Raw genomic sequence first — 16833 nt, forward strand, 5'->3', positions numbered from 1 at the left:
TCACCCACCCACCCTCTCTTGAAGATTTTCGTGTATTTCAACTCATTTTGGGCAGTGAATGTTTTCGAAGTGATTCAAACGATACTTTAAGTTATTGTTTGATTTCTACATTAAAAGCTTTATCTATAGAACAATTGCGTAAACAATACATTCATTTTTAAATTTATAACAACATGCAATTTATTCTTTTGCTCTAGGAAGGGATTCTTGTACAACAATTCATCGATTAATTTGTTTCAATAAGCTTTCCCTATCTTTTATGGCTTGAATTTCTGTCTTTGGGAGTATCCGAAAATTTAAATCAGTTGGGCGTGAACACAGTTGATTAAACCTTATAATACACAACATAGACTATTTACGTTCGACACACACACTGTGAGTGGAGTGAAATTGAAATTTGTCGCAATAGAGAATGTTATGTTTTAGTAAATAGAAGCGATAATGTGTCGTTATAGGGAAGGTCGTTATAGAGAAATGTCGCAATATATAAAAGAATTTCTATGCGATTTTGAAGGGACCTTTAAACATGTCGTTATAGAGAGACTTGTTGCTATAAAGATTGTCGTTATAGAGAGCTTTGACTGTATCTAGAAAAGCCGTAGGAACACATTTAAATATAAATCAGAGTAGTAGTGAATCTCTATATCTCAAAGGAAAAAATACAAAATTTCAATATTTTTAGTACCTCAATTTTTGATGAATTTTTTTTTGATAATTTTCCTTGATACACCGTAGTGAGATGCATATTCAGTATTTTTTTTTATTCAAATTTTTATCTCGAAGTTTTTGATGATAGCGTGAAAAAAAAAGAAAAAGTACGTTTTTCACTATAGGTCCTATGTTAAACCACATAGGGGTTCAAAAAAACGCCAAAATTTCTTATTTAATATCCTTTACAAAACTTGCTGGAGATTTGGTTTGGGCACTTTTTACTCCCTTACCTGGCCAGGCCCTTTCATGCAAGATTTTATCAAAGCAACGAGGAAAGTGCCACCCATACAGTGATCGTTCGTTTATTGAGCCGGAAAATCAATACAATTATGGAATCTAACTCGCTAACTGGACTGCAAAACAGCAAAAGCAATACATTAGATTGAAGATGACATCTATTATTGATACATAACTCCTTTGCAGCCCAGTTAACGCACGCTCTGTTATAGATGAGTCCGGTTGAAGATAGTCCAATTAGCAAATGACTTCTGTATATGACGGAGTGACGAACATCTTACGGTGGGTTTAGACTAGTAATATATTCATATGAAGAAATATGATGAGATTTATAGAAAACGCACCATCGCTTACACTAGCGCGAACTTATATAATGAATATTTTCATATTGTCGGTGAATTTATTCACCTTCATATTAATTTTTTTTTTGTTTACCGATCTACATACACTTAATCTACCATTGCAGCCTGTTATGTGTCACACTAATATTCATTAATCATTTTCAGTTAAACAGTTTTACTCCCTGCCAGAAGCCCCGACACAACAAGCAATCGGCGTTAACTCACAATGTGAGTTGATGCGTATCACGAGTTATTCTCCATTTTTCGGACAAACAGGCATTTATAAGTGGAGGAATGATCTTGGAAGATAGTTTTACTTTATTATCCCCGAAGTTCAATCAATTTGGACTCAATTCACGTTTTTATCGTGTAGGTGTTGCTACTAACAATTTGTGTAATTGTGGTCCAGGATGTTATAATATCGTGCAGGTTGTTTGGTTATTTAGAAATGCAAATAATGAATTTAACTGGCTGCTGATTTAGAAGCTCGAAAGGGTACATTCACGCATATCAGATTATGATAGTTTGAGTAGTCACGATCTGAATATTATGTACCCCATATATGGCTTTATTGGCGATCTAACGTACAAATCTACACCTAGGCGGCGCTGTTGTGAAAGCGATGATGGTTTAAAATTTTGTAAAGTGAGTTTATGGAAGGTTTGTAGTTCATTCCATAATTTACAATGTCATAATCATAAAAGATTATTCGATTGCGATGAGTTTGGAAGAAATTGCATTCTGCGCAATTTTATACATAACATGTTATTTTCTTACCTATTTCAGCAGTGAAAACTTTGTTAAATATTGACAATGGTTGAATCAACAAAGGAAATTCTAGAGCACAATCAAAAACAAGTTGAAAAATGCATGGTTCTTGCATGTGAGAACCTAGGTAGTGCGGACTAAATCAAAACGGCCGTCAAAAAAGATCCAATTGAAATGTCGAAAGAGATCCAACGATCAGGAGTGTTATTTTTCTTATGATAATCAACACTATAAAAGAAGTATTGTTGTCAAGGGCAAAACTAATTAAAATTATAAAATGAACGAACTACATTTTTCCGTCAATTGTTTAATTAACCATTGCATCTCTAAAAGAGCATCTCAGCCTTCCACTGAGCAACGCATTCTTAATGTCCCCTCTCTTCGACATAACGTTTTTCCGAACGAAATAAAAACAAACGAAGTCAGAGTCACGTAAATTTTTACTCCTGCGATTTGAAATTATTCGATAAAAAGTGGAAGGAAGAGATGCCAAATGATTTTTAACAAAAGTCTGTAAAAACATGTGAATGTCTGTTAAAAATATGGAAAAGTCTGTAAAATTGTGATCTATAGAAATGTCTTTTAACGTTAATTTTCACATATTTATTAATACTTTGTACATCGCGATGCACGTAAGATTGTATTTTGTATATATATACAGGCATTCCATGCCAAACCAGTATAGTGGTTCTCTGATCTTCGTCAATGTGGTAATTTTGTTCTTTATCGCAAAACATTAGACTCGTATTTTTTTTATTTTTTCATTTTTTCAAAAATTTATAACTTTCGAACCACTTAACCGATATAGATGATCGACATATCAAATTGAAGCCAATGAGCTTTAATTGAGAAATATTGAACTTGCAGATAATATGGATCCTATTTTCGTAATTTGATTGTAGTAGTTTTTTAATGTTTTCATGGCTTTGGACTAGGGGGCGCAATATTTTTTTATATTTTTTCTTGAAAGCTGAGAATTTTTTACATAAAATATCTCGATATCAGAGATGCTATTTTTTTCGTTTTTGAAATATGATTTTTCAAAACTAATCGATGGTTCTAAAAACAATTTTTCTCCATTTTTCCCACTACAAAAAGTCATAACTTTTGAACTAGTGGATCGATTCATATCATCGACATATCAAATTGAAGCTTACGAGTTATTTTTCTTTGAAAAAATATGACTTTTGCGAAAAAAAATAATTTTTGTTTTTGTAATTATTGACTGAGTTAGTTTTTCATTGTTTTCTCGGTTAAAGATAGGAGCGCTATATTTTTTTATATTTTTTTATGGAAAGCTGAGGATTAACATCGATATCAGAGATGCTATAATTGTCGTTTTTATGTTATAATTTTGTAAATTTAACATGTTTTAAGTCTTCGATCAATATTTATATGTGACTAAACTAGACCTATGCTACAAGAATCCAATCTTCCCGCAATGTCATATTTTTTTCAAATTTTGCTTATTGGCTTCATTTTAATATATCGATCATCTAAATCGGTACAGTAGTTCGAATGTTATGATTTTTTGCAGAAAGTTATTTTTGGACAAAGGGGGAAAAAGTGAAAAAAAAATATTTTTCGGACCACTAAATAACTTATGTGTTGTAAGTGTGTTTAAATGTTTCAACGATCTACACATTCATACATACACATACATACGCGTTGTTAATTTTTATAAAAATCAGTATTTCTTCGTTGATATATTGGACATCCACCAAGGTTGGCGGTCTTGTCGTTGATGAAACTTATAAGAAAATGCAGTGCATATTTTCCATCCGCCATTCAAGGCTATACAAGTTTTAGATCACCACACGGCCATGAACCATGTCTATGGTAACAACATCGAACAGTAACCCATATTTCATCATAAGCAGACCCGAAAGCAAATGTAAGTTGTTGAAAATACAATTAACATTTTTATTCGATGTTGTTTAAATACGACATAGTCCTGACCCTAACTTAACTATGTTTCAATAAATCTCCTTGCATTTCAGCAAAACAATCCTATCTAGAACAGAAAATAATTATCAGAGACAATTTTCGTTCAAGGTTTTTCCTTACCTGCAGAGAATGCAATTTTTCATTAATTGTGAATAACCGTATCCTCTCTTTCGTTTGCAATGATGTCAGGGCAAAAGTACTTATGTGTATGAGTTCCAAACTTCATACACACCAGATGGGCCAATCAGAAAGTCTGCCGGGACGCAGGTTGAGTATCGCAGGTCTAACGTCATGTGTATTGATGTAAACTAAATATAATAACTTTTCTGTATTAAAACTATGGAAAATGTCATATGGTGAGTCAAATATCTTTGATGTGATGAATAGAACTTCTTATTTTTCAAAAACCTGTGAAATATTGTTATATCCAAAAAGTCTACAACAAAAATAAAATTCGTTTTACAGATATTTACAGAAATTTACAAACATATTGTTAAATCTGGCATCTCTGGTGGTCTGAGAATTTATTGCAAGAAATCGCTTGAAAACATGCATGAATTTGCTTGGAAATGAAGTGGATTGAGTTCGCACCACTTAGGTGAGAACTACCTTGGGAAGCTCGGAAGTGGAATATTGACGATCTATCGTACAAATCTACACCTAGGCGGCGCTGCGATGAAAGTGATGAGTGAAGTGAAGTTTTAAATTTTGCCATGTGAGTTTATGGAAGGTTTATAGTTCTTTCCATAAATCACAATGTTATAATCATAAAAGATTATTTGATTGCGATGAGTTTGGAAGAAACTTAATTCTGCGCAATTTTATATATAAAATGTTTTTTTCTTACCTCTTTCAGCAGTGAAAACTGTATAAATATTGACAATGATTGAATCAAAAAAAGAAATTCGAAAGCACAATCAAAAACAAGTTGAAAAATGCATGGTTTATGCATGTGAGAACTACCTTGGAATGTCCGGAAGTAAAATACACGTGATTTGTTTTTGAGTTTTAGGTTACCTTATCATCATTTTCTTAGTTCAAAAACAAAATCCAAATGTCTCACCGATCGTTTACGTTTTGCGTTAGATCGCCAATTAGAAGTCCACTTCACTTCCTCGAATGCACTACCCATTCTCCGTTCCCTTTCCTATACATAAGCGGAACTTAGCGCCCAATGAAATCAGTTCACTACAGCAACTACATGAACTTCCCAAGAGAGGGTGGCGGACACGACCATTTAATCGTGCTGGTTATCTATCACTGGCGCAGCATCTTCACACACACCAATTCTCCACCCGATGAGGACGGTCATCGGCTTACTCGGCCAGCCGGACCGATTACACATGTTAAAATGAAATAATAAGTTGTAAATATACGGTATCAATATCTCGTCGATCTATGCGATACTTGGTGGATTATTCGAAATTCAACCCAGAATCTCCCAAAAGAAAATTCATGGTCATAGAATACTCAATATACATCGCTTCTTACAACCCTCTACAGACAATGTTACGGACAACGTGGCAACGAAGGAGAAAATGCTATTTTTGTATATAATATATTTTTATAGTCATAGATTTATTTGACTTAGGCTTATATTTATGTAGATCTCAACTATTTAGACCTTTGTTCGAAAATGATAAATAATGACTCCTTGTCTTCTTCTACATAATTGAATGAACAGAAGAGAAGGGAAGTAATTGCTTCAGTGGTATTTCTGTGTACATTTTTAAACAGAATGTGGTTCCGGATTCTACCACTTTATCTCAGCTAACCCATTTGAAGGATACAACTGTTGCGAATTGTAACCACTATTCACGCCTTTCCAAAAGGTTTTCCGATGAAGGGTTACCGAATCTGTGACAGTACCCTTTTCCACAAACTGCAGTAACTGCACTTTCTTTTCAATTTGAATAGGGGTCAGTTGAGGCCCTATTTTATCGGTTCACGTAAAGTGACAATACCACAGCACAATTTTATTAGACACACAAAAGGTTTATTTTACTTAAGCAATGCTTTCTTCTATTCTACTATTGTTAAAACTATACAAAAATTACATTTAAAGTTGGCCGATTTTCGGTGACCGACCAGTGCTCCCAATGGCTGAAATTCTAGCACTACTAACTCTAACATCGCTCACGTGCCCTATTTATCAATGCGCGCGTAAAGAGAGAGATTCAAATAGCGCTTTACAATTTTTCATTTACACTCATTCCGTTTACGTTCAGGTACGGTATACACAGGCGGGGATATTCAGGCGTAGCTATCGCCGTCGCAATGATAGCCGAGGTCTAACCCAACTTGAATAACCTAGCTAACTTCCTATTAATACCCCACGTATCAATACTATTATTGCACCTATCTTATTCTGAGTCTTCTCTGCTTATATCTTGTGTAAACAACAACTAATACAGGCAATGGTTTTTTTCAGGGCTTCCATTTGAAGTAACGAAAGAGAAAAAATTACAGATTTTGAACAATAAAAAACCTCAATTAAAATGCAATTACTACACACAATTACAGTCCTATGTCAAGATCCCTTCGTGTCCCTAGGTCCAGACTCATAATTTTTTTTTCAATTTTGCGTGTAATTTTAACTCCCTCGTCTTCATAAAAACAAACGAAATTTTATAATTTTAGCGATAACAAGATGATATTTTCAAAGCTCACAGTGTGGTGTACAAAAATAGCAAATAATTAAAAGTTCACAGAAAAAGCTACTGCTTCCGAAGGCTAACATTACGACTGCTACCTGAGCTTAGAATAATAATAGAAATTAAAAAAAATAAAATTAAGTCACTATGCAATTATCATCTGTTGTAAAACGAACAGTTTTATGATAACATGAGCATTTTGGCTCAAAATATCATTAAACTGTGAGTATAATCAACATTTCTTCCATATACACTTAATATTGATTGCAAACAATTGTGATACCATATTTTGTTTACCAATTTAAGTACTAGTATAACCCAAGGGTACTTCATTGATTATTGAACACTTTCCAAATGTTGAACAGTCTGAAGAATTCTAGCTAGAAGTCAATTTTACATTTTCAGACATTGTTATTTTTCCATGTCACCATGTCACATTTTTATAATTTTGAGAAAAACGAACACAAAGTTCAGTGTTCTGCAATTTTGGAAGCTTTAATTTTTAAATTCAATTTTTTTAAATTAAATTTAATTTAAATGTTAGCTACTCTCTGGCAATACTATGACGTACGAGGTCTGTTCAAAAAGTATCGCGACATTCGAATTCACGATTTAAGATTTTTTTTGTGGCATTATGTTGGTACTCATGTCTCTTACTTATGCTGACAAGTAGGGCAATTTTGAATGCTCAGTTAATTTTTGACAACTGTTTTTCTTACACGTGTTTTGATTCATCGAATATACGTAACCCGCGTAAATTCGAAAGTCGCGATACTTTTTAATCAGACCTCGTACAATAACTGCAAAAAAACATCAAGTCTCATGCTCAAAACAGGCAGCTATTTGCCTTCCCATACGTACATGGTCCACTCTGACTGAACCAACGAAGCACTTTATAAGATTTGGCTCACTATCACTGAAAAATTTCGAAATATTTTTCAATCAATTTTTTAATATAAGGTACACCGGGGCATTTTGAAACGGTTTTCTCGAAGTTCAACTTGAAAGTTTTCTTAAAAAATCACTGAATCACTAAATTTGCTGCATATACAAGGTATGACAGATGACTTTCGATAAAAAATAGAGATTAACACTGGTTGTTTCGAAAAATATCAATTTTTAAAATGTTCAGCTTTCATATGCATTGTTTCAATTTGTCCCGTAGAGCGGGGTAGCTCCTAAACTTATATTTTTAACCATAATGATGTATTTGGAAAATTTGTTAAATATTATTAACAAATTAGCTGATCCGGCAAACTTTGTTCTGCCATAAACATTATTTGTAGTGAATATGTTGGTTGTTGATTGAAAAATAACTAATGTATAGTAAGTGTGTTTAAATGTTTTATCGATCTACACATACGTGAAACGATCGTTACTCTTGTGTTTGACATACCGAGGTATAGAGGGATTATTACCGACAAAACTTAAAAAAAAACACAAACCATTCCTTTAACGAATTTACGAACTAACGAATTTGACATGTTCTCTTGAACACATAACAGACCCACATTTCATTTATAATTTTTGTTTCAAAAGCGTGTTTATTTCACTCGAAAATTCATAACAATTTACGCTTCACATAAATGGAACACGAAGCTCAATGACGTCTATATCGCATTGCGTTTCAAGGTTGCCACATTTGCACAATCCTCGAACGGATGACAGAATGCGATATTGCAATCGATTCAGGTAATTTTGTAATAATTTTGTGAGTAGTTGATCAATAGACGTATCTGGAACTCTTGAGGAAATTACACTATCGATTTCCTCAGGGCGTATTTTGTCGACTATCCAAATTAAAAATATGCATATGAGGTAAAGGGCGAACACGAAATTATTGCGACACCGAAAATGTCATGCCAATTTTCTTAAAATGTTTAGAATCAAACCAAAATTTTAGGGTAGTTTTATGCATATATTTACTTCAAAAATCAAAAGAAAAGTTAATCGATGGAGCTTTGAGTGTAAAATTGAACGCATTTTCGCTTGATGCCCTCCATCAAAGTCTTTACAGTGTCATCCGGTACCAGTTTCTCAGTTTTTTTAACATTTTCTTAACTTGTCCTTCTCGTGTTTGACTGTCTTCTTGCTCTTCCGAAGTTCCCCCTTCATTATTTCCCAGTACTGCTCCACAGGGCGCAGCTCCGGACAGTTTGGCGGATTCATGTCCTTTGGAACAAAATGGACAGAATTGGCCTCATACCACTCCAGGAAAATTTTAGAATAGTGGCATTATGCCAAATCTGGCCAAAATAGCGGAGCTTCGTCGTGCTGCTGCAAGATCGGCAAAAGGAGCTTCTCGAGACACTCAGATTTGTAGATCTAGCCATTTACTGTGCTCTTTGTCACGAAAGGCTCACTCCTCAGTCCGCAAGAGCAGATGGCCTGCCAAACGAGATATTTGGAGGCGAACTTCGACATTTTCTTCTTCTTAAATTTGTCGTCCTCATCGAACTTGCTCTTGCCGGTGAAAAACTCCAACCCCGGAATTTGCTTAAAATCGGCTTTTATATACGTTTCGTCGTCCATCACACAGCAGCCATATTTCGTCAGCATCTTCTCGTAGAGCTTCCGTGCCCGGGTTTTAGCCGACGATTGTTGCCGCTCATCGCGGTTTGGGAAGTTCTGTACCTTGCATGTATGTAGTCCAGCTCTCTTCTTTGCATTCTGGACGTAGCTCTGCGACATGCCGATCTTTTTAGCCAAATCACGGCTTGAGACGTTGGGATTTGCTTTAATCATCCGCTTCACCTTTCCCTCCGTCTTTTTGTTCTCCGGTCCCGGTTTTCTTCCAGCTCCTTTACCGTGGTCCAACGTCAACCGCTCCTGGAACCGCTTCAACACTCTGGAGACGGTTGAATGGTGAATGTTCAACATTTTTCCCAACTGCCGGTGCGACAGGTCAGGAAAATCCATGTGTTTGGAAAGAATTTGTTCTCTCGACCCGCGTTGGTTCACCTCCATTTTCGTTGAATCGAAAAACACGACTTCGAGTTTGACAGCATGTAGACAATACACATCAATGAGAAAGTGTGCAAAATTTGGTTGATTTTTACCCAATGGAAAAAAAGTTATGCCCTGTTGAATGTGTCACAATAATTTCGTGTTCGCCCTTTAATCCTCGCTTTTGCCATCCAACCGAATACATCCAGCAAGGTGTAGGACCGAATACGTGTAATGTTGTAATGGAGCTCATTCTTCATTTCATTCATTGTTTTGTTTAAACACACGTGCTGTAATACCATGGCACTGCATGCGTTTAGGCCTGGCAATAATGAAGGCTGTTTCGGCGTTGCTCATGATAGCGTCTCGTAAGTGAGTGTATTTTTCCTCACACAGCTTCTGATTGTCTAGAATCGCACTCGTTCGCTCTCTACCTGTCTATCGTTCGCAACTAATTCTACGTAGAGATGAACGTGAACATTAACAACATTAGGAACGTTAGTACCATTGAAGAAGAGGATGGAGAGCATCGTTTAAACGGAGTATATCAACGATAAACTCCAGATTAATGTTTCTTCTTCGGATCTCAATTTCTCGCGTCGCTGTGCAGTCGCTTACCATGACTCTAGCAATGTTTTCAACAACATACAGTGGTTCCTGAGAAAATTTAGGCGGTCAAAACTCAGATTTCTGAGCTAAAAGTCCAATTTTTGGTAGACTGGGGTTTTCTTTCAGTTTCAGGGGGTAAGGTTTAAAATTTTCCGTTGCTATCGTGTTTGGTATCAAAGTGGTATGTTTTCGGATACGCTGAGTTCATTTTTCAACTCCACCAAAAAACCAAAAGAAGGAGGGGCAAGGGGGCAAAGTTCAAAATTTTCAGTTTTATCGTGTTTCGTATCAAAGTGTATGTTTTCGGATACGCAGTGTTCGCAGCTTATATTCTGTTTCTATTACTCGTGAAGTGGTAATAGTCAAAGCTGAAAACACAATTTAAATTCGGAGTTACGTTGTTCTATAACATAAAACACTGTACCTGTTTTTGCAGTTTTTCTTCGTTTAACACGATCTTTATATTATTTGCAAGTTTTTTGGGCATAATTTCATAAAAATCGGTTGAGCCGTTTCGGAGGAGTTCGACAACGAACATCGTGACACGAGATTTTTATATATATAGAGATTCATTCAAAATTTCATGGACATGGCGGTATAACACGACAAACATATTAAAAGAGCATATCTACTATAAAAAAAGACAACAAATTAGAAATGTTTTTTTTTTTCAAATATCTCGTGAATGACTGCATTTAGCAGGAGATTGATGAAGAGTTTTTTTTATTTTAAATCACGTCAAGATTCATAATTTGTGGCTAAAAATGATTATTAATATACAGAAATTCGAAGTTTCGAAAATTCATAAAAATTCGATGTTCAACAAAGTTCGTCAAAAATAGTTTTACCATCTTGTACCCATTTTTCATATTTTTTACATGACTTCTATTTTATATAAAATATTTTTAAAAAACATAAAAATATATATTTTAGATATTGAAAATTATTTTTTTTGTAATGAAAAAAGTACTTCACGTTTGGACATCAATACTCTATAACTCTTTATTAGACACTATTTCGGTACGACTCATAGTTTTTGTATAAATGTTTTTGTATATTTGGAATTGCTCTGAGTGGTATGCTGTTTTTTTTTGTCTTGTTCATGGCTTTCGCATTGTCTGTCCTCTGGTATACACGACCATGCAAATGGGTAGTTTAATGATTTCTGTATTGATAGAACATGCTGAAATACTTTTTTTTCGCGTTCGCACTTCAGTTTTAGCACTCTCGAGGTGATGTTGCTAGACCGTTCCGCGGATAATCGGAGTTCTACTGTAATTGTTTCAGTACACATGCAGGAAGATTTTCAATGTGGTTATTAAAGAGCCGTATTCTAATTAGAAGCAGTTCTCTTATTCATATTGGATATGAATTGTGCTCTCAATGGAGAAAAATGTATAACGGATGTTTCTGCAGCTTTTCTGAGACTTCATTTCGATTCCATTGTATATGTGATGTCGAGTTTTCTGTCCAAATCCGTAGACATCGCAATACATTGTACAAAATAGAAATCACTGCCACTGAAATCAAAACACTGTATTCGGGCAAATAATCAAACCGACCAAATCGGCTTGGTTAAAATGGCTGCTATTCACAATAATAGTTTCTATTCTAGGACTATTAGTTTGAAATTTGTTACAGGACGCGTTGTGAATTGGCAGAGCTTGCATGAAAAATTTGCAACTCTTAATTGAAAATTTGATCTAATTTGGCCGAAAGTCTGATAAAAACTTGGAAAAATAATGACCCTGATATTGTACGAGCGTTCCCCGTTAAGTTCCCTCTCTTTCCTTCAATGCGGGCTAAATGGAAAGCGCAGAAATAACGATATGGGACTTAACGTGTTGACTCTTGAAGTTTCATTGAAATGTTACCTAAAATTAGCATAATTTCCCATAACAAGCTGAAATTCAACCAGCTGTTCAACATGCTGATCCTTTTGATGATATCGATATTTTTCTTGCTACAATCGTCTGACTTTATTATCACCTGTTTTATTTACCTGAATTTTGTTCTTATTTCAAGTTCTTATTTGGCGGATTATTCTATGTTTGGAAGAAACATTTATCTCAATTGACAAAAATTTACAAAAATTGCGGGGAACCCAGCGAAACAGCTAACATTTAGAATGAAAATCCGTACTAAATCCAGTTGATGTTCCCTACGAATCCACATTTCCGTAAAAATCAAACAAATTCATAGATATTAGAATATTCCCGTAAATTTGCCATCGTATATGTTTGCAATATGTTATACATACGAATTTTGGTTACTCAACAATATTATTCTTTTCCAAATACAAACGAATAGAACGTGTAAGTGACAATATTCAGCAGTGACAATATTCAGCAGTGACAATATTCAAGACAAAAAGTATATTTAGTATTCAAAAGCAACATTAAAAGAGCCATGTATATATGAGGTTACCGCATATCCGGTACGCGTTTGTTTCTACAAGATTAACTCATGATATTCATGTTTGATTTACGATCATTATAACGAATCGTATTACGCCAAAGTATGGATATATATTGATAAACTATTAATGATATTGAATTATCCTAAGTTTTGATATTTGACTCCGTTTATTGCCGGAATCACACTTTCGTAAAAGATTCCGCGAATTGAACAAGTCATCCGGATGTCCTTTCGGTCGGATGCGCTACTGAATACAACTTTTCTACAATTTTGAAGGAGTAATTATGAAACAGATACCCATAATTTATTATTATTTGCCGTTATGTATCAGTATCAGAAAACTTTTCCGTGCAGTTACTTCTTACAAGCATCAGACTACCCCAAGCTATTTTCCCAAGGTCAAATGGTACAGTTATCACGAATGAAGCAATGAAAATGTTCATATTCCAAACCAACGCTAGAATTGAATTATTTAAAAAAGAAGGGCGAGTCATACGCGTCCTTTCGCAACATAAGATAATTAAGAAGGGTAGAAAAACATAGGTATGTGTGTATTGGTGTATCCTTGATGAGGGCACAAGAAGCATAAAAATACCGAGGGAGACATTTCCCGCCATTTCAATAGGGTATAAAAGACTCATACTGAAATTGGTTTAGCATCAGTTGTGTTTCGAATTTCAACGTGTTAGCATACATTCATCCAAAAGGACAAATCGTCAAACAAAATGGCTCGTACCAAGCAGACCGCTCGAAAATCCACCGGAGGAAAGGCGCCCCGCAAACAGTTGGCCACAAAAGCCGCTCGTAAAAGTGCCCCCTCGACAGGAGGCGTCAAGAAGCCCCATCGTTATCGGCCTGGAACCGTTGCCCTGCGTGAGATCCGTCGCTACCAGAAATCAACGGAGTTGTTGATCCGCAAGCTGCCATTCCAGCGACTGGTGCGTGAAATCGCTCAAGATTTCAAGACCGATTTGCGCTTCCAGAGTGCAGCTGTCGCTGCTTTGCAGGAAGCCAGTGAAGCGTACCTGGTGGGATTGTTCGAGGACACCAATCTGTGCGCCATCCACGCCAAGCGCGTTACCATCATGCCGAAGGATATCCAGCTGGCTCGCCGTATTCGCGGAGAGCGAGCCTAAATGGGAGTTTCGCTTGTGGAGTTCCAAAAACAAAAACGGTCCTTTTCAGGACCAACCAGATGTGTTTCGAAAGAGTTATTGTGAAGTTTTCCTGTTCTTTTTCACTGAGTTTGTCCCTTTCTACAATTTGTGCAAACAATTTAATCACAACATCGTTTGTGTTTTTGTTAAAGTTCAGATACTGCAATGTTTCAGGCACACCAACCGATTTTCCAATATTCCATTCTTTATGCTTCTCAACGTTTTTGTATAGTATATATTGCTTTGAGGGATCAGAATCAGAATGTTGAATCAAACCAAAACGAGTTAATATCGATGTACCAAAGACATGTTATATATAGGGTAGCGTCTTCATATGTATAGGTAACTTTTAATGGAAAGGGAGTAATAATGTGAAGTTTAGTCCGACGAGGGTCGTTAAAATGGATGAATGCATCTTTTGATTCGCTGTTTCACATAGCTACATAAAAAAAGACACTTCAGAGTTTGAAAAAGAGGAAAGGGATAAATATTAGTCGTAAGATAAAGAATATTTTAGACTTAAATTAGGTCTGCGTGTTAATGGCAATGAATTTTGGAATTATTCAAATTCTAGTATTTATCCGCAGAAAAAGGAGCTTGTTAGTTGAACATTAAAATAAGTTTAAATTCTATATTGCTCTGATTCGCTAGGATAGGATAGAAATAGAAATTTGATATGAGTGCTTATACCCTCGGGTAGGAAATGCTGAGAAGCTCTGAGCGAAAATGTAAAGTGGGTATAATCACTTCCAGAATTGTTTTTAAGTGCAAATCGATAATAAAACAATTGAAGTCGACATCGGCGAAACTCTTACCTGTTTATTCACAAGTTGTTTAGTTTAGAAACATAACTGAAGGCAGTGAATCATTCTCGTTTCACCTGAAAAGGAAATGAAATTCGAAAACTTGATGACGATAAAACTGAGATGGGGGAAAAATTGGTGAATACACTAATCTCAAAAGCTTTACCTATCGATCTTGAAATCATTTGATAAAAGACGGATTCCCTTGGGATAATTCGACACCGATGAAATGGAAACAAATGTGTCTTGGAATAGTTCTGATGGATGAATGTAACCAGTTTTGAAAAAAAGAGAAAAGGAGTATTAAATAAAATTCAGTTTCCTCATTTGTTTAACCACAAAAACAAATGTGAAACGTTGTCATGTCATAAAAATAGATATTTCTTTATAGTTTTTTTTATTTAATGAACTCAAGTTTTAACGTCTTCATGATTAGGTTTCTCTCCGTAAACAATTGTTGCACCAAAATATAGTTTAATTTATTAGCTACCACTGATCATCATGAATTTTGATTTTGTATAACTTTATTGGACAATAAATTCGGTAAATTCGGGCAATTACAGTAAGAAAACCTAATAAAATAAAATAAAAAATGTGAATCTTTTTTTTTCCAAAATATATATTTTATTAAGGCACATATGGCGTTAGCTTGACGGGGCCGGGAGTTCAATATTTTGACAATTTTTGTCTTACGACTATGTTAGTAATATGTAACCGATTACTCGCGGTTGGCTCGAGGTTAGTATTACAAAGATTCTCATAATTGGGATGTTGCAGTCTCCAGTACTATGTATGTGTGGCCGACATGGGATACTTCCTATTGGGGTACAACTGATCATTAATCAGCGACGCCCCCCTAGTCTGTACCTCATATCAATCGTTGTGCATATCTCTGGACTCGAGGAATCCAGGGTAGAATAGTCACTGGGCGGTACAATCTTCAGCTCGTGTAGAGTTGTCATGAGCGGTACAACCTTTGGTTCTTGTTGAATGTTCAGTGGCCTGCACAACCTTCGACCTGTGTATCTGTAAAGAGTATGTGTATGTATTGCCGCGACTAAGTAAAAGTTTATCGATCGGATAGGAGGGATATGAAACGGGGACACAACGGAGGAAACATCATTAAACGTTGACATCGGCGTTTCTGAGGAACAGGTATAGATGAAGCAGAAGATCAGGATCGCGGCCACCTAAGATATCCCGGACGGGGATAACCGATTGTCTGCCTAGTGCCCTCAATGCTCTGGTGAGCTGAGAGCGGGCAGCATGGAACCGGATACACGGACAGACAACATGCTCGATGTCGTGGTAGCCATCGCCACAATCACAAAGATTGTTTTCTGCGAGCCCAATGCGATAGAGATGCGCGTTTAGGTTGTAGTGATTGCACATAAGCCGAGATATCACGCGAATGAAATCACGACCTACATTCAACCCCTTGAACCATGCACTCGCCGAGACCTTAGGGATAATCGTGTGAAACCAACGACCGAACTCATCTTCACTCCACATGCGCTGCCAACTTACGAGTGTGTGCTTACGAGGAATGTGAAAAAATTCATTATAAGCAATTTGCCTTTCGAAAAGTGTGCCTTCTGAAGCGCCCACCTTAGCTAGCGAGTCCGCTTTCAAATGTCAAAAGGTCAAATGTGAATCTTTGTACAGCGTTACTTTGGTAAAGGAATACACCTTATGTCATGTAAAAAAATCCGATCAAGCGAACATCATACAGTGAAAAATGATTTCGGCCATTATTTGATTTTTTCAGCAGTGATTTCCCAACAAATAGAAGTTTGAAGATTGAAAATTTCACCAATGGTTTTCTTTAAAAATCAGGGCCGATAATAGATTAAGGTCCAGCATCCAGTCAACCGGGATGAACGATATTGACATATAATTAATGAGCAATTTCACGCCAAATCGTCCGGTCGCTGACCCGACCCTTTCAATTTTTTTTTTTTAAACTTGGTACAGGTCGGACTCGATTATCCGGAGTATTTTGTTTTTGATTTTCGGAAATTTTGAATAATTTGTATAATAATTCCATATTGAATAGCTGGTATGGGTACCAAATGAAAGGAATTCACTAGTAGAATTCAGTTAATTATGAAAAATGCAAATCCAAGATGGCGGCCACTACAAAATGGCGGATAACATATTTTCTCGGAACCTCATCAATATGTGTGTGAAATGAAAGGGCTAGTAGAATACAGTTATTTATGAAAAATTAAAATCCAAGATG

General features: G+C 35.8%; 1 protein-coding gene across 1 annotated transcript; it reads left to right on the forward strand.

Moving 5' to 3' along the window:
- The first annotated feature begins 13307 nt into the window (after positions 1–13307).
- On the forward strand, positions 13308–14791 carry LOC129767991 (histone H3.3A-like). Its single transcript, XM_055769331.1, has one exon. The coding sequence runs from the start codon at positions 13357–13359 to the stop codon at positions 13765–13767; it is 411 nt and encodes a 136-aa protein (XP_055625306.1). The 5' UTR covers positions 13308–13356; the 3' UTR covers positions 13768–14791.
- The last annotated feature ends 2042 nt before the right edge of the window (positions 14792–16833 follow it).

Source organism: Toxorhynchites rutilus, chromosome 2 (assembly GCF_029784135.1).
Source record: "Toxorhynchites rutilus septentrionalis strain SRP chromosome 2, ASM2978413v1, whole genome shotgun sequence".
In the NCBI taxonomy this organism is placed as follows: Eukaryota; Metazoa; Arthropoda; class Insecta; order Diptera; family Culicidae; genus Toxorhynchites; species Toxorhynchites rutilus.

What these genes read in the sequence shown, in the direction of transcription:
- LOC129767991 (XM_055769331.1), top strand. Translation starts at nt 13,357, where the DNA reads ATGGCTCGTACCAAGCAGACCGCTCGAAAATCCACCGGAGGAAAGGCG.